At 29.4% G+C, this 25,505-nt stretch overlaps 3 protein-coding genes across 10 annotated transcripts in view; 1 reads left to right on the forward strand and 2 right to left on the reverse strand.

Moving 5' to 3' along the window:
* On the forward strand, positions 1-7,534 carry LOC107163311 (sodium channel protein para-like). Of its 3 annotated transcripts, XM_089223039.1 has the most exons (14): positions 1-175; positions 249-459; positions 705-835; positions 895-1,178; positions 2,149-2,322; positions 2,523-2,645; positions 3,233-3,355; positions 4,126-4,248; positions 4,332-4,529; positions 4,633-4,777; positions 5,265-5,368; positions 5,450-5,720; positions 5,794-6,098; positions 6,225-7,534. In XM_089223039.1, the coding sequence occupies exons 1-14, from the start codon at positions 157-159 to the stop codon at positions 7,014-7,016; spliced, it is 3,003 nt and encodes a 1,000-aa protein (XP_089079165.1). In that variant the 5' UTR covers positions 1-156; the 3' UTR covers positions 7,017-7,534. The 3 variants fall into 3 exon arrangements, with proteins under 3 accessions (XP_089079165.1, XP_015366159.1, XP_015366158.1); XM_015510673.2 differs by lacking the exon at positions 3,233-3,355; XM_015510672.2 differs by lacking the exon at positions 2,523-2,645 and having other exon boundaries at positions 2-175.
* A 1,609-nt stretch (positions 7,535-9,143) lies between these two features.
* Positions 9,144-9,519, reverse strand: LOC107163287 (uncharacterized; the record flags this gene model as incomplete). Its single annotated transcript, XM_015510626.2, has 2 exons — positions 9,144-9,327; positions 9,398-9,519. Coding segments are annotated over 2 exons (300 nt in total), but the record flags the coding sequence as incomplete, so codon positions are not given.
* A 1,412-nt stretch (positions 9,520-10,931) lies between these two features.
* The window catches only part of LOC107163305 (sodium channel protein para-like), a 68,971-nt gene continuing 54,397 nt past the window's right edge, over positions 10,932-25,505 (reverse strand). For 3 of the 6 annotated variants that reach the window (XM_089224977.1, XM_089224972.1, XM_089224974.1), the window contains 15 exons: positions 25,331-25,475; positions 24,955-25,119; positions 24,567-24,848; positions 24,070-24,213; positions 23,221-23,469; positions 23,007-23,103; positions 22,630-22,698; positions 18,297-18,604; positions 17,970-18,143; positions 17,716-17,878; positions 17,463-17,650; positions 15,715-15,919; positions 14,645-14,767; positions 13,032-13,146; positions 10,932-12,420 (listed from right to left, as the gene is read on the reverse strand). In XM_089224977.1, the coding sequence (XP_089081103.1) occupies positions 12,414-12,420; positions 13,032-13,146; positions 14,645-14,767; positions 15,715-15,919; positions 17,463-17,650; positions 17,716-17,878; positions 17,970-18,143; positions 18,297-18,604; positions 22,630-22,698; positions 23,007-23,103; positions 23,221-23,469; positions 24,070-24,213; positions 24,567-24,848; positions 24,955-25,119; positions 25,331-25,475 (2,434 nt within the window). In that variant the 3' untranslated portion in view covers positions 10,932-12,413. Of the gene's footprint in view, positions 12,421-13,027; positions 13,147-14,644; positions 14,768-15,714; positions 15,920-17,462; positions 17,651-17,715; positions 17,879-17,969; positions 18,144-18,296; positions 18,605-22,629; positions 22,699-23,006; positions 23,104-23,220; positions 23,470-24,069; positions 24,214-24,566; positions 24,849-24,954; positions 25,120-25,330; positions 25,476-25,505 lie in introns of those variants that run through there. The other 3 variants (XM_089224973.1, XM_089224976.1, XM_089224975.1) reach the window with 3 other exon arrangements.

Genomic DNA, 25,505 nt, shown 5'->3' on the forward strand with positions numbered 1-25,505 from the left:
GACTCCAGTTCGGAGTACAATGTAGGTTAACTCTCGTGTTATTTACATTATTTCTAACATATGATATTTTCATTTGTTTACCAACCATTATAGTAATGTAATCTTTTTAGTTTTTAATATAGTTAACTAGAGTGATTAACATAATATAGTTGGAGGATGAGTGTATACAGTAGTGGTAAGTACATTCCTATACTAAACGTTTAGTACTTATATGTTGTGAAATTAAAAGTACCCATATTTGTGTTCAGAGGAACTCTTGGACGCCGGAATCATTTATCGGAATAAGAAAGAACAACTAGATGTGACTATTGGCGATGGAATGGAGTTACTTATACGTGGGGAAAAAAATAAGAAAAAGAAGCCACCGACGAGTAGCTCGTATAATTCGTTTGGAATGCACCAAAGCAGTACCGACGAAAACTATTACCTAAAGGATAAATATGAATATGATACTAGAAGGTAATGTTTAAATTTTTATTAATATATGCAATATATTTTACAGAATAGAAAAAGAAAAATATAAATTTAACAAGTTTAATTTTTACAACGCACTTTTTTCTGAATATTGTTCAGATCTATTGCGCTTCATAGGTTGCAGATAATTTTAATTCATTAAATTTATATTCATATTTATGTAGTTCTACATAATAATGTATATTAATTTAAGAAATATTAGTAAAAAGTTGTGTTTATCGTGTTAATAGTACAAAATCTTATGGAAGCCATGAGCATGATCCTTACGATAGCGAAAGTCATAGAGGAAGTAAAAGAAGCTTACAAAATGCTGAAGAAAAAAAAGATCCAAGTAAAGAAGACATCGATACCAATCAGAACGGTGTGTAATGTTTGGTCGTTTAAAATATTTTATTAGAAATAATGTCAATATTGGTTTAGTGTTGGGAGGTAATGACGGTATTGCTGCAGAAGAAATTAATGAAGACGAATACAAAGAACAAGGTCCTGTCGAAATGGTTGAAGACGTATTCGAGGAAGAAGAATATCCCGAAGACTGTTTTCCGCCGAACTGTTATAAAAAATTTCCATTCCTGGCTGGTGATGATGAAACACCATTTTGGTTAGGGTGGGGACAGCTCAGACTGAAAACATTTCAACTTATCGAAAATAAATACTTTGAAACAGCTGTGATTACTATGATTTTACTTAGCAGTCTGGCACTGGTACGTATACAAACATTCATGTTATTAAATAATATTAACACTTTGCACACGCCTTCTTTTTCTCACAAAGTACCAATATTAGAAATAAATGACACAGTTTTTCCAATGTCTTATTTAAGTGGTTTAATGTGTGTAGGCAATAGGTATACAAATCAATCTACCATGTTACGTTATTTACTAGGCGGAATAAATTAATTTATACTAATACTATCAATATTTCAACACGGATTAACGATTTCCTAGGTTATAAAAAATCAAGATTCATTAAAGTCTTAGAAAAATATAAATATACGTGAATTCATTAAATTCAAATATAATGTATTCACCTAGATGTAATGGATTGGTTTTAAATTGATAAAAAATACTTCTATGTTAATAACAAGTATAATCATTGTCAGCTTAGTAGCAGTAATATTAATATAAATTATTGTGTATCTATTTATCATAAGTTTATTAGTTATTATTTATTTCATTATTACCCTAGGATCAATATTTTAATTATTTTTCAGTTAGTCTTTCATTTAATTTTTTGTAGATTAAATTGGCTTGAATTTGACGTTATCTATTTAATATTAATCCTAAAAAATTCAATACTAGTATTTATATTATACAGTATACACAGTTGGGAAATTTCTAATAATCTCTTACTTAGCAATAGTGAAAATGTAAATTGTAATTACCAATGTATATTATAATTTTTTTTTTTTTTTTATTACTGAGTAGGTTTACTAACATGTGTGAATATAAATTATGCAAAGTATCTTTAAAATAGTTCACCGTTTTTGTTTGACCCAATAGCGTTTTATAAAAATTTCTAATTCTTTTATAAAAATAAATTTAATATTGATTTAAATAAAATCGAATATTAGTCACATAATACTTACATGAAATCAGGTTTACTACATTGCTGAGTTTTAATTAAATTTTTTTAAATGCATTTGGTTATTATTTATTTTTTGTATAAACACAGGCGCTAGAAGACGTTCACCTCCAGCATCGACCGGTATTACAAGACATTTTGTATTACATGGATCGGATATTCACTGTTATATTCTTTTTGGAGATGTTAATCAAGTGGTTGGCGTTGGGTTTCCGAAATTATTTTACAAACGCCTGGTGTTGGTTGGACTTCATAATTGTCATGGTAAAAAAAAGTTTTTATTAATTAATTTTAATATGTATCATAATCGATAAAATTTAATTGGTGTTCTTCAAAATTTGTTGGAAAAAAAAAATATATAACATTTATATTGAGACCTATTTTCGAGAGGAAAAATATTACTATCATTGCCGTTCTGCTCTATGGGTTTTGTATACATCAGACACTATAATATTATCTTGTAGTTGTCATTAGTAAACTTGGCAGCAATATGGGCTGGGATGGCAGATATACCAGCGTTCAGGTCAATGAGGACTCTTCGGGCTTTAAGACCCCTGAGAGCGGTATCTCGTTGGGAGGGTATGAGAGTAAGTACGAGCTGTCGGATAATTTGTGATGTGGACATTTATACTCACCATCTGTGTTCTTTTCTTTCATTGTGTAAAAAAAAATATATATATATATATAACATTGAATACATATATATATATATTTTTTTTTTATAATGCATTTGTTATACTTTTTCTTATATGGCCACAATAACTAAATACAAAGCCATAACAGCTGCTACACGATGTTAAATTAATATTTGACTTGCAGTGATTTTTTGCCTGGGATGCGATTTTGTGTGCGTATGCGTGTGCATTTGTTTCGTTGCAAAATCAGCCGTCGGAATCTTCCTACAGCTGTTATTAAACGAATCAATATTAATGATGATAATAATAATATGAAATTACATTGGATTTGTTCACGAATATAATATATTTTTCTAAGTGAATAGTTATTAAAAATCATTCAAAAGCCGGTCGGATGATGCCCTATGTTGAATTTTATACCATAGAAAATTTTTATTTTTGCCTAGAAACGTATATACCTACGTTTAAGGAAAACACTGCTAAATATTTTTTTTTGCTCAACCGTTGTAATGCGTATTCTATGGCTCTACTTCACACAGGTTTCTTTGATAAATTTTGTTGCTGCCTTGTTGGGAGCCAGTGGAATCCAAGCTTTCAAAACTATGCGAACTTTAAGAGCTTTGCGGCCACTGCGAGCTATGGCTAGAATGCAGGGTATGAGGGTACGTGATCGACAATATATAATAATGAAATACAGTTTTAAAATCCAGTATTATTTTTATTGTTTATACCTATACAGTATACATATTATATTATTATATAATTATAAATTTTAGTTTCCGTATTTTTCTCCAAATGCTATACTAGAACATTTAGATGTGATAAAATTATATATTATTATCAAGTTCGTAAAATTGTCGCAAAACTGTAGTGCTCGAAGAAATTTAATTTATTTTTATTTTTTTAAACGTTATTAATAGGTTGAATATATATTGGTATTATTATTATTTTTTAAATAAATTTTTAATATGAACCTTACTGTTATTGAAATTATGATCATAATATTTTATCATTATTAGGTATGGTAACATATAATATATTATTATGTATATGTATACATATAGCTAGTTATATAATGTATATGGTATTCGAGCGTTTCCAATTGTTTAGGTAGTTATTTAATGTGCGCAGATATTTTAAAACTATTATATTTACCTACTTGTATGAACTTGGCTGTCATCCTACTTAGATGAAAACCCGCATACCCTTATTAGCGCTATTTATTGTAGTTTCGCACTGTTTGGCTTGCAAGTTTATGCTGCGTGGTTTACATCCTATGCTTGATAATTTGGTATATTGGTATATTCCATATTTTATTACTATACTGCACGTATAACATTACTATTATAATATTTGTATGGTCTAATTAGTTTTGTTTTAACGGTATTATACTATTATTCATATTCGTGTTAACATTATCATGTTATACCAGGTAGTGGTTAACGCGTTGGTACAGGCCATTCCCAGTATTTTCAATGTGTTGCTGGTGTGTCTGATATTTTGGCTGATTTTTGCTATAATGGGTGTACAGCTCTTCGCTGGAAAATATTACAAGGTAGGTATTACAAAAATTGTCTTTTTATTAAAAAATTTGCCCATATAGATTATATTTCCAATATCTATGATATATTTTTACAGTGTGTTGATCCAAAAGACGGGAAAACGTTAAATCACGAAATTATACCCGACCGAAACGTCTGTTTAGCTGAGAACTATAAATGGGAAAATTCTAAAATGAACTTCGATCATGTGGGAAACGCATATCTTTGCCTCTTCCAAGTGGCTACTTTTAATGGATGGATGGAAATAATGAGGGACGCTGTAGATTCTAGAGACGTAAATATTTACAAATATTTAAATATACAATTCCTATATTTATTTATAATGAGAGTATTTGAATCACTTAATCTATAAAAATATTTATCTTTGTTTTTTCTAGACGTACGGGAAACAGCCAATTCGTGAAATTAATAATTATATGTATTTTTATTTCGTATTTTTTATTATTTTTGGTTCATTTTTTACTCTCAACTTATTTATTGGTGTGATCATCGACAATTTCAATGAACAGAAGAAAAAAACAGGTACCTTAATGTATTATGCATACATAACCATTTATTATTAGTTAATTTTTTTTAGACTAAATACTGGAAAAGTTCGTAACTAAATAGTTGACCATTATAAAATCAATAAATTTATATACTCGTAAATTTAATGTAGGTACATGACTCAGGAATTCCGATAAATACATATAAACCTTATGATACGTGTCTTCAATCCTCTGGAAATTGCACCTCCTCCTAACTGTATATATTTCAATAGTAAATATATGGAAAAATATGAATGATATTCTCAGCCTAAAAAATACTGAGAATATTAGTTGGATATTAATTCCCAGACATTCTTAGGATTGTATTATTATTTATTATTAATACATTTTAAAATAGTTTATTAGTATACTCTATTATGATACTGAATAGATACTGTTGTTTTATCAGTCAACTTTCATAAATATTACATACAACTTTCAATAAAATATAATTAATCTAGAATGAAGTAATGCGATTTCAGGTGCTTCTCTTGAGATGTTTATGACGGAGGACCAAAAGAAGTATTACAATGCAATGAAAAAAATGAGTTCCAAAAAACCGCTCAAAGCAATTCCCAGACCTAGGGTAATTTGCACTATTTTTTTAATAAATATAAAATGTTTTTTATACCTATTACTGTAGTGTAAATGTTTAAATATATTTTAGTGGAAGCCACAGTCTATCGTCTTTCAAATCGTAACTGACAAAAAGTTCGATATGCTAATCATGTTGTTCATCGGATTCAACATGTTGACTATGACACTTGACCATTACCAACAGACAAAACTATTTACCGACGTATTAGAACGTCTTAACCAAATATTTATCGCTATATTTTCAACAGAATGTCTACTAAAGATATTCGCATTGCGGTATTATTATTTTAAAGAGCCATGGAACTTATTCGACTTCGTCGTTGTCATACTTTCCTTAGCGGGTATGTAGTAAAATAATATCTTTACATTAAATGCAATTTTCTTATCATATAACATCTGGTTTGATTTACACAGGTTTGGTGTTGAGCGATTTGATTTCCAAGTATTTTGTGTCGCCAACACTCCTTCGAGTGGTCAGAGTGGCCAAGGTAGGCCGAGTGTTACGTTTAGTAAAAGGAGCCAAAGGCATCAGAACTTTATTGTTTGCTTTAGCCATGTCACTTCCAGCATTATTCAACATATGTTTGTTATTGTTTCTCGTCATGTTCATATTCGCTATATTTGGTATGTCGTTTTTTATGAACGTAGACAGCCACGGAGGATTGGATGATGATTACAATTTCCGTACTTTTGGGCAATCGATGATACTTCTTTTCATGGTAAGCTGAAACAGCAATTCCATAAAGTGTTTGAATGAAACAGTGTGATTCTATAAATTATCATATAATAACATTATTACCTAGTAGGTACATAGGGTTGTTGATCAGTTAAATAAATACTTTCAGTTGTCTACGTCGTCTGGTTGGGACGCCGTACTGGACGGTATAACGAACGAGGAAGACTGTGATAAGCCGAACTTAGAAATGGGCATCACGGGCAGTTGTGGCAGCAGTGCTGTGGGCACGGCGTTTTTGCTGTCGTACCTGGTGATCAACTTCCTCATTGTCATAAACATGTACATTGCGGTCATCCTGGAAAACTACTCACAGGCCACAGAGGATGTTCAGGAAGGCCTCACGGACGATGATTACGACATGTACTATGAGATTTGGCAGCACTTCGATCCCAACGGCACCAGGTACATTCGGTACGATCAGCTGTCAGATTTCTTAGACATTCTGGAACCGCCACTGAAGATCCACAAGCCGAACAAGTACAAGATCGTGTCCATGGACATACCGATATGCAAGGGCGACCTAATCTACTGTGTAGACATACTTGACGCGTTGACCAAAGACTTTTTCGCTCGAAAGGGTAATCCCATCATCGAGACGGTGGCCGAGATCGGAGAGATGCAAACGCGACCCGAAGAGGCTGGATACGAGCCTATTAGCTCATCTCTTTGGCGCATGCGTGAGGTTTATTGCGCAATAATCATACAGAAAGCGTGGCGCAAGTACGTGATGGCCGCCAAACAGCAGACGGCAGAAGACGACCGGAGCGACGGGGCCGCTTCGCCAGACGGTCGTGAAACCGCCGTGTTGGTCGAGAGCGATGGGTTTGTAACCAAGAACGGTCACAAGGTGGTCATTCACTCGAGGTCGTCGTCTAAAAGCTCAAGACTCGCTGATGTCTAAAACGCCGCCTAATACATCCGTATTGCGAAAACAATGTATTTTTTACGTTATTATTATTGATATTATTTATAATATTATATTTATTACGATTATTATCGCAAAATTTACGATTAAGGCTTTATATTATTATAATATAATATTGTTATATTCTTGATTTTCACTTAAAATTTTTAACACTCTTATAATAATACTATTGGCCAACTGCTGTGATATATGTGTATAAATTAAAAAAATAATATTTTATAATTTGTAGTGTTTAAGGTTTACACGAGAGCTTAAAATGATTATTAAGTGATATTATGCGTTTGTTAACTATGTTATTTTTTTTCCTAAGCATAATGTTTTGTAGCCAGCAATGAAGTTAAATTACTGAAACAAAACTTCACGGCTTATACACACCACATTAAAATACTTGTATTATTGTTACTATTATGTTTATTATTTTTCAAATTTCATAATTTTATTAATGTAAAGTTTTTAATATAAAATACACAAATAATATTATATTTTCACATGAATATGTCCAAACAATTATTACAGTTAAAAAAATAAAAAAAATAAAATGTATTTTGTTTAAAGCATGGATACATACTTATACGTTTGATATTGCCACTAAAAATCGCCATGTAATAATTGATGTGCTCTTTATGAGTCCATTGGGGACTTTTTTATGATAGCCATAGACAATAGTTCTTATAAGAATTGCGTCTTATACCCCCAAATAATGTTGGTCTCAGCTACAAACTTTTTATTTTTATTTATCTATATTTTGTATCGATTTTGGGCAGAATAACTTTACTAAGCAATAGCGTGATATATTTAAACAATATTATGTAATTTTTATTACAGTGAAAATAAATTTTATTTAAGAAGTCCCTGTTATATGTATGATGCTGAATACCTAAATCTTGAATGGCTTATACGATTATGATATAAATTTATGCATTGGAGCATAATATATCATATGAAAGTATGTTGACGGTTTAATTGTATATGTATATATTAGTATATTATCGATATCTTAGTTCGATTATGAATCAATAATAAAATAATGGGCCCTTTTAAAAACTTAGACAATGTGACGAATAATTTAAAAACCGTTGTTGGATTTAATACTAGCAAAATTGTTTAATTCTATGAAAACAAATATTTTAATAAGCTTAATCATGTTGGATTAAAATTAAATTTATTTTTCGGTCATAATAATAATATTATGTTATCATTTTTTAGTTGCTTCTATAAAATTCTTATATGTCTATAGAATAATTTAAATGCTATCATGTTTGTATTATTTTCATTTTAATATTCATATCAATATGTTTTTTTGTGAATGAGAGTGTAGAGTAGTGCGACTAAAAAAATGTGGTCCACAAAATATTATTTATAACACTCAAAGTAACACCAATAAAACCAATAATACTTTAAGGAATATGCTTATATATATATTATATCTGTAAAGTAAATGGTAAAATCTATGTAAAATTATGTTAGTACAATATATCTGCAAGAGGAACGAAATGTTTGTACGTCATTAGATATACCAAAATAATAATATTATTATATCATTTATATCATTTATACGGTTAACCTTATATTTAGCGCAGGTATAATATTTATTATGTTATAATATATTGTATAATTTTTTAAAAGTAAAATCTATGAAAGCATCAAAAATTTTCCGAAATCATAAATTGTTTACAAACTAAACAATATTGTGATGTTCATCGACAATGATATAAGAATCATTTCAACCTTCCAATACCTACAACCTGCGATAAATTTTTTTGAGACAATATTAACACCAATTGAGTTTTATCTATAATATTCCTTTAATGTATGAATAAGCACTAAAAATTAACAAAATTATCTAAAAATAAAATAAAATAATTCAATTTGTAATTTTTATTCAAATTCGACCTCTATTTAAAATTGATATTTGAATTGGGAAACTACCTAATGGTCGTCATAATAATATGTTATATTACAGTTTGTTCATTATACCAACATAGGTAGGTAATGAAATGGTAAATACGTGATAAATAATGAACACACAATAAATAATGTCATCGAGAATATTAATTATTCGAAAATATCACCAACGGAATTTGTGAAAAATGTCATGTTTCAGTATTTTTATGATTTAGGTTTTCGTCGTTTTAGCATTAGTTTAGTTGATCTTTTTTTAACACAACATTTGTGGTTTTCTTCAATTTCTTGTAACAATTTGATGATCGAACAATGTACTCCTTCAAGAAACTGTTCCGAGGGTGCAGGGACATTTTTGTATGAATTTTTCAAAAAAAACATGTTTCTAAAACCAGATGAGCATAGCATAATTTATTTTATGAATCTATTAATAATTATAATCGTATATAACCTACCTGATATGAACACAACTGACGTTTTCAGGGCTGGACGGTCGTTCGTATTGGGCAACTGAAGTAGAAGGCATACTGTGTTCACAATTATTAGCCATAATAAATGAAGTGTCTGGTTGCTGTTTTTTTTCCAGTTATAAAATGTAATTTTTTTTTACATTGACATTGAAAACAATATTTCTATCAGTAATGGCATACTATAAATGGTCGATGATATTAGTTTTATTTTATTAATACTGAATAATAATACTATACTTTATACGAGTAAAAAAAATAATATATTTTCCAGAAACCAACGATTTTCAGTGATTATTATTAGGTAAACAGTATATTCAGACGATGTTTAATATACATTATAATATTATAATGTAACTATAGTAGTGACTTGTTAATAAAAAAAAAAAAAAACGTTTTCATTGATTACCTAGGTATTCATTTAGATGTTAAATATTTTTTATAAACTCATACTGTTGTTGTAATAAAAAAATGATCGCAGTTCATATACCTATTATGATGGTTAACAAAAGTAGAAACATGTAAGCAAACGTAATGTAAAAAATAAAATAACTAATGTCCTTTGTTGCCGAAGTTGTAAATGATCAATAATAAAAAAAAAAAGTAGAATATCAAGGATTTGATACAACAGAGTTGAAAAGAAAAATGTATTATTATTATAATCATTAAACTAATGATGGTCGTGTGTAACGAAAAACAATGTAATAATAATAATAGTAATTCTATTATTAATCATCGTTTAATCATACTAACAATAAATGTTATACTGAAGATAATCTTGAAAGGTTTTTAAGTTTTGGTCATATTTAGTAGATCCTCTAAGTATACGAAAAATTGGTAGTAAATAGATAGGTAGGTATTAAATTATAAATATAAATAATCGTAATATATTATATAAATATTATCGTATGGTCCAAATAGTGGGTTTAAAAAAACACAATATTTTTTTCTCAATTTTTTTTATTAAAGAGACAAACAAATTATTGCAAAATATGAAATGTACATTATTAAAAAATATCCGTAGGCAATATTATCCGACAATTTTCGTACCGCCAAAGAGGGAAGGACATGCCGGTGCGAAAAACGTCGCATACATATTTTGTTTACATTATTCAGCGTTGTCCTTGTCTCAGATACAGCAGATAACAATATAATTAAATTAATTTGGTTATTAATTTGTTTAGTATAAATTTACCCCGAAACAATAATAATAACGTCTCTTAAAAAGTATGCATAAAAACAATAATTTTGTTAACCCTTTAAGCAAAAATTATAGGTAAGAGGGTGTTTACACAATACTTATCATCCATCAATTAACAATTTTTTACAATATTTTCTAAATCTTAAAACTTTCAACAATATTTAAAAGTGTAACAAAACGATTTTTCAATATTTTTTTTCAGTAGTACAAATTTTGAATCTAAAAATAACAGTGCGTTTAGGACGAGTTTAATTGGTTGTTTTCCAATAAAAATGCATCGTTACAAAATTTGTGCGTTTTTTCGAGTGATTGAGTTAAGCGTTTTTATTTTTTGTTCTTTAAGAAAAAAAGTCATATTAAGTAGTTACGCTTCATTTTTTTTATATATTATTTTCTTTCCAAAAACTGATAGTTATTGAATGCTTTTAAAGCGAAAGCGACGTCATTTTGGTAACTCTAATCTACCTAACACATTTAATCTTGATTTAAAAACTTAACAGATTATAACAAATTTTACTAAAAACTATGTTAAAATTCATTCATAATTAATAAATTAAATTTATCTAAAGCGCTTGACGTTATTTCTTTTTTCTTTTTGGTGTTATCGCTTGTTCAATGTTAAATCCCATATTTTAAACACGTTTGTATACATATTTACTATATATAAATAAATAAATAAATAAATTTATATATATAGGACTGAATAAAAGCAATATAAGGTCAAGCCAAAATGAAAATGAATAGTGTCTACAAAGTAGATTATTTTATTTTAAATCATTAATATAAGTTTAATTATTTTTATTATTATTATTAATAAACATTTTTACAAATAAATTCGTTTGTTATGTACATTATTTTACTTTCTCTTGAAAAAGTGTTCGTTCGTAGACAAAAAACAAAATACAAACAAAACAAAACAAAAACGGGCGAAAATAAAATAAAAAAATCAATCACAGATACGACGTATATAGAAATATCACAGATCATTTTATTTTAAACTGCGTATTTATTATTATATATATATTTATGTGGGTAATTATATTTCTTGTTAAAGTACTGTCAAATAAAGCCTAGTCTGCTGAACTGTTTTATGTGTTTTGATAATTATTTTTTATCGTATTATATTTTACAGTTTATTAGTCAAAACTATTTTACCTGTAAAACTGTATAGTGTTACAATATTGAAAAGCGTGTCGAGCTTTAATACTAAATAAGTTTTTTTTTATCGTTTAGGTTACCAAAATGACGTTCAGTATAATGTATACAATAAGTTAAGTGTGAATATACTTTAGCGAGTATAACTTAAGCTCTTCAGTGTCATTTTTCACAGACTTACCTAAAACAACACCACAGGCTTTTGTAAGTGCATGTGCAACGGAAATATTCAAACATGCGTAGTAAATCACATCTTTCACGGTAGGGATCGAAAAGGTTGAAGTACTGAATCATTTATTTTGATTGTGTTTTCAATAAAGTAAACGATTACAGGCATATAAATTATTCATGTTGGACGAAAAGAAAAAAATAGCCACTGAAATTTACACGAAAAAATGTAATAATTCGATCCCTAGTAGTTATGGAGTAAAACATTGTTATCTTCACCCAATAACAGTGCACATGTAATTCATTGATGGCATTTATTACAGGGAAAATGTAGTAATTTAAATTCTCAGTGCTTTGTTTCGGTTCTCTTTTATATATTCATTATTTTCATAAGAAAAAAAGAGTGATAGTGAGCTGCTTTCCTAAACAGCGTGGTGTGTAGCCGGCTGAAGCAGTTCTAACAGCCGAGTTAATTATATGCTAGCATCTGAAATGTAAAAAAAAATATATATTAAAAACAATGAAAATGTCATAAACAACAAATATTAATTTTTTTTTAGGTATGTATTTTAATGTTTAAAACAGTTTGGAAAATAAAACTTATGTGTATTTCCTACTTTAGATTCTGAGTATAAAACTTAGTATAAAAAGTGTGACTATAAAAGCAAAACAAAAATAATAGCCAACGGTTTTACAATAATATCTATGTGTATCTCGTTTATGTCAATTATCCTCTTTTTGAACAGTAAAAATGCTTAAATTTTCAACTTTTGAGAATGGATTCTGATAGAAAATTTAATCTAATCAGTAAAAATTGTGGTTATAAAAGAACACATCCATTTAAAATCATCCAAAGTAAATCATCAACCTATTCAATGATGTATAATACTCGGAAGCAACTTACAGAAGAATAGATCACTGATTTTTTTGTTTTGTCGATATGATTAAAAAAATGTATTAAAATAAATTATATTGTTTCAATTGTGTTAATATGAATGTAAAATTTCATACCAAAAATAATATATTTTCAAAATAGAAGTATATATTCTATTATTTATAAAGTTTATGAATTATTTGTATAAATTTATATATAATTACTTTAAATTATCCAGATCGAAACTTTCCTTTTTGTAATCGTTTCCAACTTTGTTCCCTTGATGATTTCCAATTGAATTTCCAACTTGATTCCTCTTTGTTTTTTGTTTTACATCACCTGTGTGCACATAAAAATGTATAGATAACACAAAATTCTTTAGATATTTATCATATTCCTATCATATACTATAATATTATTATGTATGTGTTTTAATGAAAAAATCTTCTAACTAAATTATGGATTTTATTAAAACAGCTCAACTTTTTATCCGTGGTATATATTATGGAACATAATTCTATAATATGATTGTACATTTTATATAAATATATAATTGTGTAGGAATGCAGTTTGGTTCAAGAAGGGTTGATGTAGAAAAAAAGTATTGGTGGAAAATTTAATTTTAAAATAGGTAGGCCAATTAAAAAAAAAAAAAAAAACACTTTAACAATTATATGTTTTATGTTATTAAAGTTCTGGAATCTTGATGATTAAATATGTTTTCCATTCTGATTTAATGAAGCATTTTAATTTTTTTTAATTTGTGAATTTATTAATCTATTTTTACATTTGTTTTTTTGTTGGACAATACTTATTATTAATACCATCTCTAACATTCGCAAAATATTTAAATATAAAATAAACACTTTTTCATATTAAAACCAGATAATATTCAATTTAATATAAAATTGTAGTCATTTATATCAATTAGCATTATTGATTAAAGAGACATTAGTAATTTTAATACAATTGCAACACACCTCCTTCGTCTATCAAAACTAAGCAGTTTTCGATATTTATACCAAATCCTATCCAGTTAAGGAGTAGTTTGTTAGCTATTCCTACTACACGAACCGGTCTTGATAACCTGGTTGTTGGATCGATACAAATAAAATTTCCTAAGTTATATTTTATAGGTCCTAGGAACTTATGACCTGCGTTCATAGACTAACACAATGGAACACGATATAGTAACGCAAATCAAGATTTATTAAATAACTGAAATATCTATAGTATATTATAGTATATAGTACACTATCATCTGAGTAACCCTGTTCTTGAGGGTAGTATATTGAAGATCACAGGAATAGCGGAGCACGAGCTGAACAATTATTAAATGATTTTTACAAGGTAGGCTTCAATGTGTGTTTGGACACGACCGTGGTTTAGACTCGACTGCCTGGCTATATTTTATAATATACATATATGCTCGTACTCTACGTTCCTGTGTTCTGTTAACCTAAGCTAAATCGGCGAGCGCGACATAAATGATGAGTCAGTAATCTTTAAATCGTTACGCTAGTAACATAATTCAATGTTAATGAAATCGAACAAATAATCTCAAATTTGTCCAAATGTGCCATTGGTAATATTTTTGTACTAAACCACAGTATTTTAAATTTAAATTTGCCACTACTAGGTAAATTTTAAATTAAAAAATTATTTTTTAGATCGTGTTTTCTTTTATGTTAAATACATATATTATTACAAACAAGTAAATTTGGAATTTTTACTTATATTAGTAAATTATTTTATTTATTTACTAACCAACTATTGTAGGTAGTAATAAATGAAGGGATATACCAATTACTTATTATTTTAAATTACTTAAAAGTACCTGGAATCGTGAATTCCATCCCATCACCAATTGTCATCTCAACTGGTTCCTTAGTGTCTTTAAATGGCGCAATAACGTCTATGATCGTTTCGTCAACAGGCAAGTCAATATCTCTGTCACGACCTATGAACGATGAATTCACAAACAAAGAGGACATATAAGTAATCATTGTTTATTGATACTTACTACTACAGACTTCAGACGTGTAATGTAGGTATACTATAATATTATATATCTACGATTTAAACGTTATGCACAGATAAAGGAAATGACGCGCAAACATATTTTGTCATAGATATCTATGCGTTTATTCACTAATTATGAAATGTAATTTACGCATGTTATTATAATTATTATTATGATTAATTTAGAACTGTCATGTCTTATTCATTAGTATATAGACATAACTTCATGATTATTAATTAGATAAACCATATAAGGATAACGGTTTTTCACGCATTTGTTGTCTCCGACTTACAAGTGCGTAACATACCAATTTAGCTTTGTTAGTTTAAAAATTTAAGTGAATCGACAACTTATTATGGAACACAATGATAAAAACATCAAATTTTTTTGTTTGTAAGTTTATTGCGTTAATGCAGTTTTTAAGTGAACATTTTTATTTACGCTATATTATCTACTCACAATTGTCTAAAAATTGATCTATCGTAAAAAACCCGCATTCAAACACAAAATAATGTTCATACCGTCAAGTTTTAAAATAGATCGATTCTCTTAATTTTTAAACTGATCTGCTGAGCGTAAATTTGGTATGTACGATGAAATAAGGGGACAACAAATGCCCGTATATCATCTTTTTAAATGCTGTTTTCAGAGTAAGAATGGGATGTGTGTGTATTATATAAAATACATGCACTTTTCTACATATTTTTCACACGTTTATATAAGTATCAAATGTCAACATAATGTGCTTAATTTTATCGTGTACTCAATATGTGAATACATTGTTTCGAGTTTCGATAAAAAAATAAAACAGAAAAATATTACGACTTTGTCATTCAATAGGAAATATAGAGTTATTCTTCAAACTGGCGTTAACCAATTCTCACCTGATGCTTGGACCGATATCTGATTGGTGAGTTTCGCTCGGATTGCTTTGAGGAAGTCCATTATACGAGTTTTCACCCATTTATTGAATCGGCCAATACGTTCGAATGCTTCTGTGATCTTGTTTGTGTCGCTGTCAGCCGTAGGCACCGATAAATTCGACGAGCCAAAATTACTCAGCAACAACGCCAAGAAAAGATTAAGTACCTAAAATTAATAAGTTATTTAAGCAATGATCATTTGTATTTTGGCATATAGTTGTCAATATTGTATATCCAGATACTTGTTCACTTTATAATACACTGTATAGTAGGTGTCTTTAGTTTATACTGCGGTTATAGTATCACTAGTATTAGATACATAATTATAGTTTTCACGCCTTAGTTTAAGTTTTAATGCCATATTGCCACCCCTATTATTATTATTTTTTCGTATGGCATCTATGAGCAACATCAAAAACACTTAGAATATTAAAAGATATAACATATTGTATAAAATTAAAAGATGGTCAACAATGATAAAACTATTCAAAATAAATAAACACATAAAGCATAAAATAGATAAGAGGTTCCTCATTTGGTAAATGTAAGGTCATGCTATAGCTTCACATTCAGATTCTTTATCCATTCCACCGCCACCCCTATAATTAGCTATCTTGACAAAAAATGTGTCACTGACAACAATTTGAATAGGACCATTTATTTTAATACCTAACTTACAAACACTCAAGTTTTAATATATTTATGAGATAATGTGATATATTACATTTTCAGGTTTCTTCTTTATAAAATAATTGACTAATTTAAATAAAGTGAGTTTTTCAAATTTTTAATATGACTAATTTTCAAGAATCTACACCACTTAGTTTTCGTTTTACTCTTAGTTTTAATATACCGTTGTTTTTAAAAAACACAAAAATTACCAGAAATAGGTAAGTCTAAAAGTAATAAAAATAATGAATTCCAAAATCAACAGTTAAATTTCTTAGCTATAACTAAGGATATATTAGATTCATTGCAAAATGTGTTTTGATTTTCAAATGACTGTGTTATATTATGCTACAAATTAATCAAAAATTGTATATTATTGATGAGTTGTTACCATGGGCCACCTATGCACAATGTGACCACAATATCAATAATATTTTATGAAGCATGATAGAAACAATTAAATTATGGATATATTTTTATACAGACATTTTTTATTATTTTTTTATTTTTTATTTTACAATTTGATATACACAATCTGTACAATATAGCACAATAAGTATATATGATATTATAATAGTAGCATGAATATTTTGAATTAAGAAATCACCCATTGGTGACACTTGGCTGGGAATTTACGTTATCTAGTCTAGAACTTGGTTAATTTTTTTTTTAAATTTTTTTTTAAATTTAAAATAAGTCACATCACCAGTTCCTTTTTAGACGACGCCCGGGGTTTCCTGGTATGGTTTGAGTGTAGAGGCTCTTTATCAGTGGATTTTGGTGGATTTATAGGCGATTAAAGAAAATTGATTAAATTTATATAAAAATAAATATGATCGTGATTTTTTCGATATGACCAATATGTTCATATAAGATACACGAATTCAACGAATGATAATGGACGATGGTTCTAGGTTGTAAGTTCTGGAGAATAATATTGCCACCTCTAAATTCCTAAAAACGTGACACTCACTCCGGTAATATTCTTGCCCCAAGTAGAACATATTTATAATTTATGTATACATTTTACTTATACATACCACGAGGTTACCAATGACAACGGTAGCCAAGAAGAACGGTATACACGTTGGTTCTCCGACGTGTAAACAGTCCCACATCGATTCTATCCATTCGCCACATAATACGCGAAATACTATCATAAACGAGTGCAAAAAATCGGTGAAGTTCCACCGGGGAAGCTCGTGGTCTTTGAACAAGTACATTTTTTCTGTAAAAAAAATATCATTTCATTTGTGATTTTCAAATTGTGTGTTTGAAAATAATATACAGTACCTGTGTAGTTTTTTCCAAATAACTGCATACCCATAACGGCAAATATAAATATGATTATGCACAACACGAACGTTAGGTTACCCAAAGCACCGATGGTTCGGCCCATTATGGATATTAAAAGATTCAGCGTGGGCCAAGATTTTGCCAACTTAAATACTCGAAGCTATAAATGAACATTTCAATAAATTGGTTCGGTGTAACTTAATGTTTTCACAATAAAACAAACACAATTAATCAACAAAGTAAATACTCACCAAACGAAACGAACGTAACACGGATAGTCCTTGGTAACCCGCGGAGAGCAGTTCTACTACTGAAAGAATTACGATGATGAAGTCAAAGATATTCCATCCCATTTGGAAGTAATATTTAGGGCTCATCGCCATTAGTTTTAGGGCGGCTTCGACGCCGAATGTTGCACTGAAGAACTATAATCGTAATCGGAATTAGTTGGAAACTCAATTATACATTTTATAAGCTTATTATTATATTACTATTCACGAGTTTCAACCATTTAATGTACATTTTGCTTCATAGCTATATCTAGCATTCTATGTTTAATGTTGTGTTTTCATACTTACAACGTTGGCTTTGTTGAGAATGAAATCCAATTTGGGATCCATTTCGTGATGATCAAGCGCCATGAATAACGTGTTGACTACAATACACAACGTGATGTAGAGTTCGACGAACGGATCGAATACTATAAACGCAAGTCCTTGCTGAAACTTGAGCCACGGCCATCCACAGTCCCATACACAGAACGTGTCAATGAACTTCAATAACCACACTTGGAACTTTTCTCGAAAAGTCGGTTCCTCCTCTTCTTCCTCTTCATCCTCGCCATCTACTGCATCCTCATCTGTTGGAAACACGTACACCGTGGACACTGTACCCCAGACACCCACGAGAGTACCCCCCGTTATTACTATTAATATAACATATATTACTATCTCAGCACTTTTTTGTTTTAATTGCTTATAAAATATTATTCCATCATAATTCAAAGTATAAAAATCTATTTTACCATTTTCATATTAATACATATTTTATTCAAGAGTCTGTAAAAAAAAAAAATTATTAAATCCACACTCAATCTTTTAAAATTATAATAATCATCAGATTCAAATTATGTTTGAAGACGTCCTAGAAAAATTTGATTACCTATGTATTCTTTAAATTCTAATCTAAAGTTTATGGAATATAATTTTTTATGTATACATTTATTTTGGAATATAAACAAATAAACAATCAGTAAAAGTGAAATAAATTCAAAAATATTCTATCATAATTCTTATAATTTTATAATTGTATTAAAATTCATATGTGTTATGCTTATAGGCAAATTATGACTAAGCTTCTTCAGAGGCAGTGTATTATGTCAAGTGCTGTTAAAATTATTAGTTCCTTAATTTTCAAAAAAACGGCGATAGAGAAGGCGTGCTAGAAAGATCGTTATTTTCTGTTATTCAATTATTTTCAGAGTGGTGAACTAATAACAAGGATTTTTCAGTAATCGGTCGTTTTTTTCATTTCACAAAGTGCATGACTTAATATGATAATTTGAAGTGAAACAATTGCCCAATGTTTAACTTAATCCACTTTTTAAAATCTAGAACACATTGTACCTATTACTTATTTATTGTTATTGAAATATTTAAATAATTTCTTAACTATCCACCGACATAGTGGCTGACGTAGTTTTTTAAGGTATATCAAAAATGTTATTATCTTTAAAAAGTATTTTTTTTCTTTAAATGCGTTTATAAAATCATTTACATACAAGTGAATTATGTAATAACATGGAATATAAATTTTATGTCTCAAAATGCCTTCACTGGAAGATTTCCTTATTCTGTTATTTTCCCCATAAAAGAATCGTTATCACTTACCTACACTTATTGTTCTGAATGTAACAAATTGTGTAAATCAACATTCAAAGTTAAATAAAAAAAAAATATATAATTTTGAAAAATTAATTTGCCATCCAGTGATAAACATTAGTAAACACACGTGTGAAGTATAAAAATAATATTTAATTAATGATGAATTAAGTCTGTTTGATAAACTTATTGGTTCTACAAGATTAATGTTGTAATTTAAAAAATATAAGCTAATAAAATGTCAATAAATTGAAATGAGTGCAGTATGAACAATAGAAAATATAATAACCACCAAGTGAATTTACATGTACTTAGACAGTAAAGATGTTTGGTTGCATTATCATTTATATTAAAATATAATTATTTATAAAATACAATCGTATTTAGAATTTCATTATAGAATTATGAAATAAAAGTTACAACTTTGAATACGATTGTCGCTATGTATTTTGATTAGTCAAATGACATCAATTCATGTAATATTTTTATAATCTTTCAAATTAAAAATAGAACAATTTGGTGATAATCATCTAAGTAATTAGTTTTAAAATTAGGAAAGAAACAAATCAACGTAATTTACAGCAAAGTTGTAATGCAGTGTTAATATCATACTAAATTAATATTACATTTAAATTTTGCATATGGCCTTATTAGTAAAATTATACATAGAAACCTAAAATATATAAAATTTACAGCAATTTCAAAATATTGTTGAAGTAAAAAAAAAAAAAACTATTATTCCTTTAATTTGTTTTAGTGCATAATAGGTATTTAAATGAACAGTAAACATTTAGGTTACAACTGTTAGAAATTAAAATTATTAAAGGTTCTATAATGTAATTATTTATAGATATATTTTTGCTCTGATTTACATATAAATACAGAGACGAATTGATGAAGACACAAAATCATTTTAATAATATAGAAGTTATTTATCATTTTAAAAACACTAACCTTTATGTCAGTCAGCAGTTCATAATGAGAATGTGTTTGTCAATCGTTCAGTCAAATTGATTCAAAATATTGATGAGACTTAAATTGTATTAAAATTTGACAGCGTATAATTACATATTTATTAACAACTCAATTATGAAAATTAATTCATAATATTTATCATATTGAATATAGATTGGAGATTGTACGACCTACATTAAAATTCATGATGAATATATATATATGTATATGCACAGTACAATTTGTATTGTATTACATAAAATAAAAAGGTAAATGTGGATTTAATTATTAAACATTTAAAAATGTTCGTATTAGTCTTAAATATTTTAGTAATAAAAATGTTAGCTACCTTAACTCGGCTTGTAAAATTATTTATGGAAATATAATAATTTATACGTTGCTTATGTTATTTATCCTAACTATATATTATTATATAATTATTTCTAACTACAATACAAATATCTAAGTACTGTATAACAACAATTCTATTATTCTAGTCATAACTATTATCGTTTGCAATCTACATATAAAATGTGGTTAATAATATATTATAATACATAAAAAAGTGAAATAAAATATATTACGAAGCTTGATTAGTAGCTAATGTTGTAAGCTTGATATACCCAAATAAAGTTAAAAAATACAAACTATATGTACTGCCAAGATGATATTCATTTTTCAAAAAAATATCAATCTACGTGATATAATATTCAATGGTAATTTAAACAAATCCAATGAAGTAAAACGATAAACATTAATCAAAAAAAGGCGATGGTTATTATTTTTTATGGTATAAACTAAAAATAATTTAACGTTCACATAAATATTACGATCGCAGACTCTTGGATCTTAATGTTTCATTTCAAGAAGAAGAATTAAACGCCATATTATACTGTCATGCATGGACAAAAGTACTGATTAGCAATAATAGTTATATTAAGAGTAATAGATAATAGAAACACCTTTAGTCTAGTAATAATAATAATAATAAGATTGTACCGCACACATTTTCATGATTTTATTTTTCACTTGCGGACACGATGAGTATGCTGTACAGGGATGGGCTGTATTTCAAATAACTACATGTACCTATATAAGATACTTAACTTTGACACATTTTATTCATATTGTGTCTTTGATATTATTTTGTTAACTAGATATATTAGTAACTTATTAGTATGTATCTTAATATTTTTTTTATTTAACTGTCTTCAATTTTTTTTTTTTTTTTTATTGCGTTAAGATATTAGATTAAAATCAATCTATTTTATAAATAATAATTATGCAAAAAAATAATTATTTATTAAAATAATAATTTGTGAAATTTTATTCATGTTGTTTCAATAATAATTAGTGAAATCATAAAGTTAATCTAAAATATGTTTTAAAAGGTCGGAGCTTAGGATATTATAGTACTAATCATATAATATTGCAACGAAAAAAAAACCATATTCATGAACGCAGATATCATGGTTACGTGTACACTGTACCTAATTGTTTTCAATATCTGGATATATGGCAGAGGTATTATATTATTGCTACTTATAGTATATTGATATATATGTAAGAATTTAGTATATACAACCTAAAACTCTAGGCAGGTACTAACATAAATAAAAAACATGGAAATATTTTAGATTTTAAAAATTTTACTTAATAAAATAATAGTTGAAAAAAATTTAATACAACTACATACGTTTTGTATCTATATTGTAAACATTGTCTAAGTATCTAATGTCTTGTGTCTAGATACGTTTATTCAAATACCAATTTTGCCCATCCCTGAAATAATATGAACGAAGTGTGCTGCATATTCTGGCGAAGGACAACTAATCGTGTTGACAGAGTTATAGTGTATGAGCACATATTTTATCATGCAAATCTATACAGGGTGATAGCAATGTATTGTTTATACAGCGTTTTTTTTTTCTTGGGGCGCTTATTGCGTTATCACAAACACGACGCGTACGACATAAACATAAGAAATAAGTAGTTACATTATTATTATTATTATACACATTCAACAACGACAACAAAAACAAGAAGAAGAATGTAAACCATTTGGTTTGGCGCATACCTGCTTTTTCACTACCCCTACTCTGTCGCCCGGCTGCCTGTTCGATGATATCGTTCAAAACCATCACGTCTGAAATAATGATCGGTATTATATAAATGTATATTAAAGATGCCGCTGATCATTGTAATTATTAGGTATTGTATTACTATCACGAAAATTGAGAGTGTTAGACTCTAAATATTTAGGTAAGTACCGCTTTACAAGCCGTACCTACCTATAGGTACCAGTATAAGTATAAATTGAATAGGCGCCGTTTTAAAAAGTAATAAACCACAAATAAACATTTAAATCTTAATAGCTGATCCGGTTCGATAAAATCATTTCGCATTTCAATAGTTTTAATATACCGCATAACTATTCGGACACGATCGGTTTACCTCTCATGTCGACCACCGTGTGCTTTTGCGAATCGTTGTACCCACACTCGTCCACTTGTTGTTTCGATTTGGACATGGAACTCGAATCGTAATCTTCCTGAAACCCAATGCATAGTGATCAGTTAGTACTCGCCTGCAGTTCAGAGCATTAGGCTCGTGTGTAAGTATGTCTGCAGTATCACTATACTGTCGCTACTATCCTGATGAAACTTACGTCTCGGTTGTATCTCTGGTCAGATGGGTTGAAGTAGTTTCTGGCCGACCTCGACCTCAACTGCCTCTCCTTGGTCATGGGCGGTTTGAACAGGTCCGCGTGCGACGTGTACGTAATTCGGGACGTGTGCGACGTGTAACTGCTGTGCCTCGAGCCGAAGTTCGCATATGACACTGGCACGATGATAGCACCATTCTCCTCGCTCATGGGCGTCACTGCGTTCGAATCGTCAGCGTACGGCAAGTGTTCCTGAAAGTTTCAAGACTGAAGATTTCATGTTCGCGGGGAACCAGGGGAGGAGGGACAAACTCGTTTTTCTACTCCGCTTACACACAAATACACGTCAATTACCTATCACTACTCGTAATTCAACTTTACTGATGTACACAGTATGTAGTTAGTAATAATTATTTTTGTCGCCAATATCGATCAAAGGCCATTGCCTACGATCACCTGAACTAACCGCTAGTATATAAATCTTAAAATAATGTTCAACAAAAAGTCGATTGGTAATCATCACAGACAAACCTTATCAGTTATCATGTGCAATTCTTAATCGATCAATTGTAGCCATGTAATTTTATAATTAAATATAAAAAATAAAAACATCATCATTGTAATAATATATTTGTGACAAATATACTACGATAATGTATAATCTTATATACATATTATAAAAACAAACAATTTTGGAGAGTCTTCAGTTTTAAATCTTCCCCCTCTCCCACCTAGGACGCCGCTGCGATGGTCATCATGTACTATCGTGTTCTAGTCAGGTAAGTATAATATGACGTAGATTCGAGACAACGTGTTTGAGTTTCGGATTAGGTACCTATCTCTCGCACTTACCTCTGCGTCAAGTAACGTGTTTAATACCAACGGCTTGGTATCCGATCCGGTGAACCTAGGTCTTCCGTTTCGGTGTGACAGTTGATGGCTACCACGTGATGCCCGTCGGATATTGAATGGCGATCCCGGCAGGCTGAGACTGGCCTGGAATTAAAACGAAAACGTGACAAATATACAGGAAATAAGACTTGACCGTATAACTGCAGTGCTAGGAAAAAACTCTGCTTGCTAACCGATGATCAAAGTTTATAAAGGAGACACACGTTGTTTAAATATGTTGAATTTTAATAAATAATAAATCGATTGCATACACTATGAATAATAAACAAACAATGCCTCTGTCGTTACTAAAGGATTAAAACTTTCCTTGTATTATTTATGTTAAAATATATACACCTAACATTTGATTAGGAAAAATACTTGTAATAGCAATGGTATAATCATTTGATGAGTTTTTCCCAACACGCTGAGACTCAGAATCTTGCATAGATGCATACTTTTCTTGTTTTGCCGTTCTGCCTGTCCACACTCCCCGTGTCCGAGTGTTTATCGTGGCTCGTAATCGACACCGACCGCAGGCTCATTTTCTCTCGATGATGGTCGTTACCGATCCCCCGGTCTTGACCACTTGTGAACATATTGTCGTAGCTTTGGCACGAAAAGTCCGAAGGCGATTTCGGATGTTGGGTGACGTTCCGCGCTCTCTCCGCACGCTCCGCCACTCTTTCCTCGTGAGCTTGCCTCCGGACCTCTCTGTCTTTAGCCGCCTGTTCCGCTTCCTGCATGTCACACAAAACACGTTCATTTTTTGGTCAAAAAGGCATCAACAACTAATTTTATTATCCTAATACGTTCGGATGGTCAATTTTATTGCTAACAACTCACTCTGATCGCTTCCTCCTCGGCTGCCTCTTCTTCTTCTGCTTTTTTCTGCAACTCGTCGTAAGACATCGCTACGATAGCCAATATCAAATTGACAAGATAAAAGGAACCGAGGAATATAATCACAATGAAGAAGAACATATGCCATGGTCCAGCGGCTCTTAACACCTAGATATGAACATTTTATAACTTTATAGATGACAAAATCTAAGCACGCTGTACGTATAATAGGTACAACCATACTTGGTAGGTATTTGTAATTCATTATAAATATTTATATATAATGGTTACCTACTGTTAGTAACATTCAATTCAATTAAAATTTACAATACGTGTCACATACAAAAAAAATATTATATAGTCTGCCAACGTAAAGTACCTGTTGGTATAATGCTTCCCAGTTGTCTTGAGTCATTAATCTAAATGCTGACAGTAATGCCCATGCAAATGTATCAAAACTTGTATATCCATAATTAGGATTTTTTCCAAAACCCTGGATACAGATATAACCCTCTTTGCATTGGCTAAATACAAAGCAAAAATACAGATGAATA

Source organism: Diuraphis noxia, unplaced genomic scaffold (genome assembly GCF_037042655.1).
Source record: "Diuraphis noxia isolate RWA-SAM2 unplaced genomic scaffold, SU_Dnox_SAM2 contig0003, whole genome shotgun sequence".
In the NCBI taxonomy this organism is placed as follows: Eukaryota; Metazoa; Arthropoda; class Insecta; order Hemiptera; family Aphididae; genus Diuraphis; species Diuraphis noxia.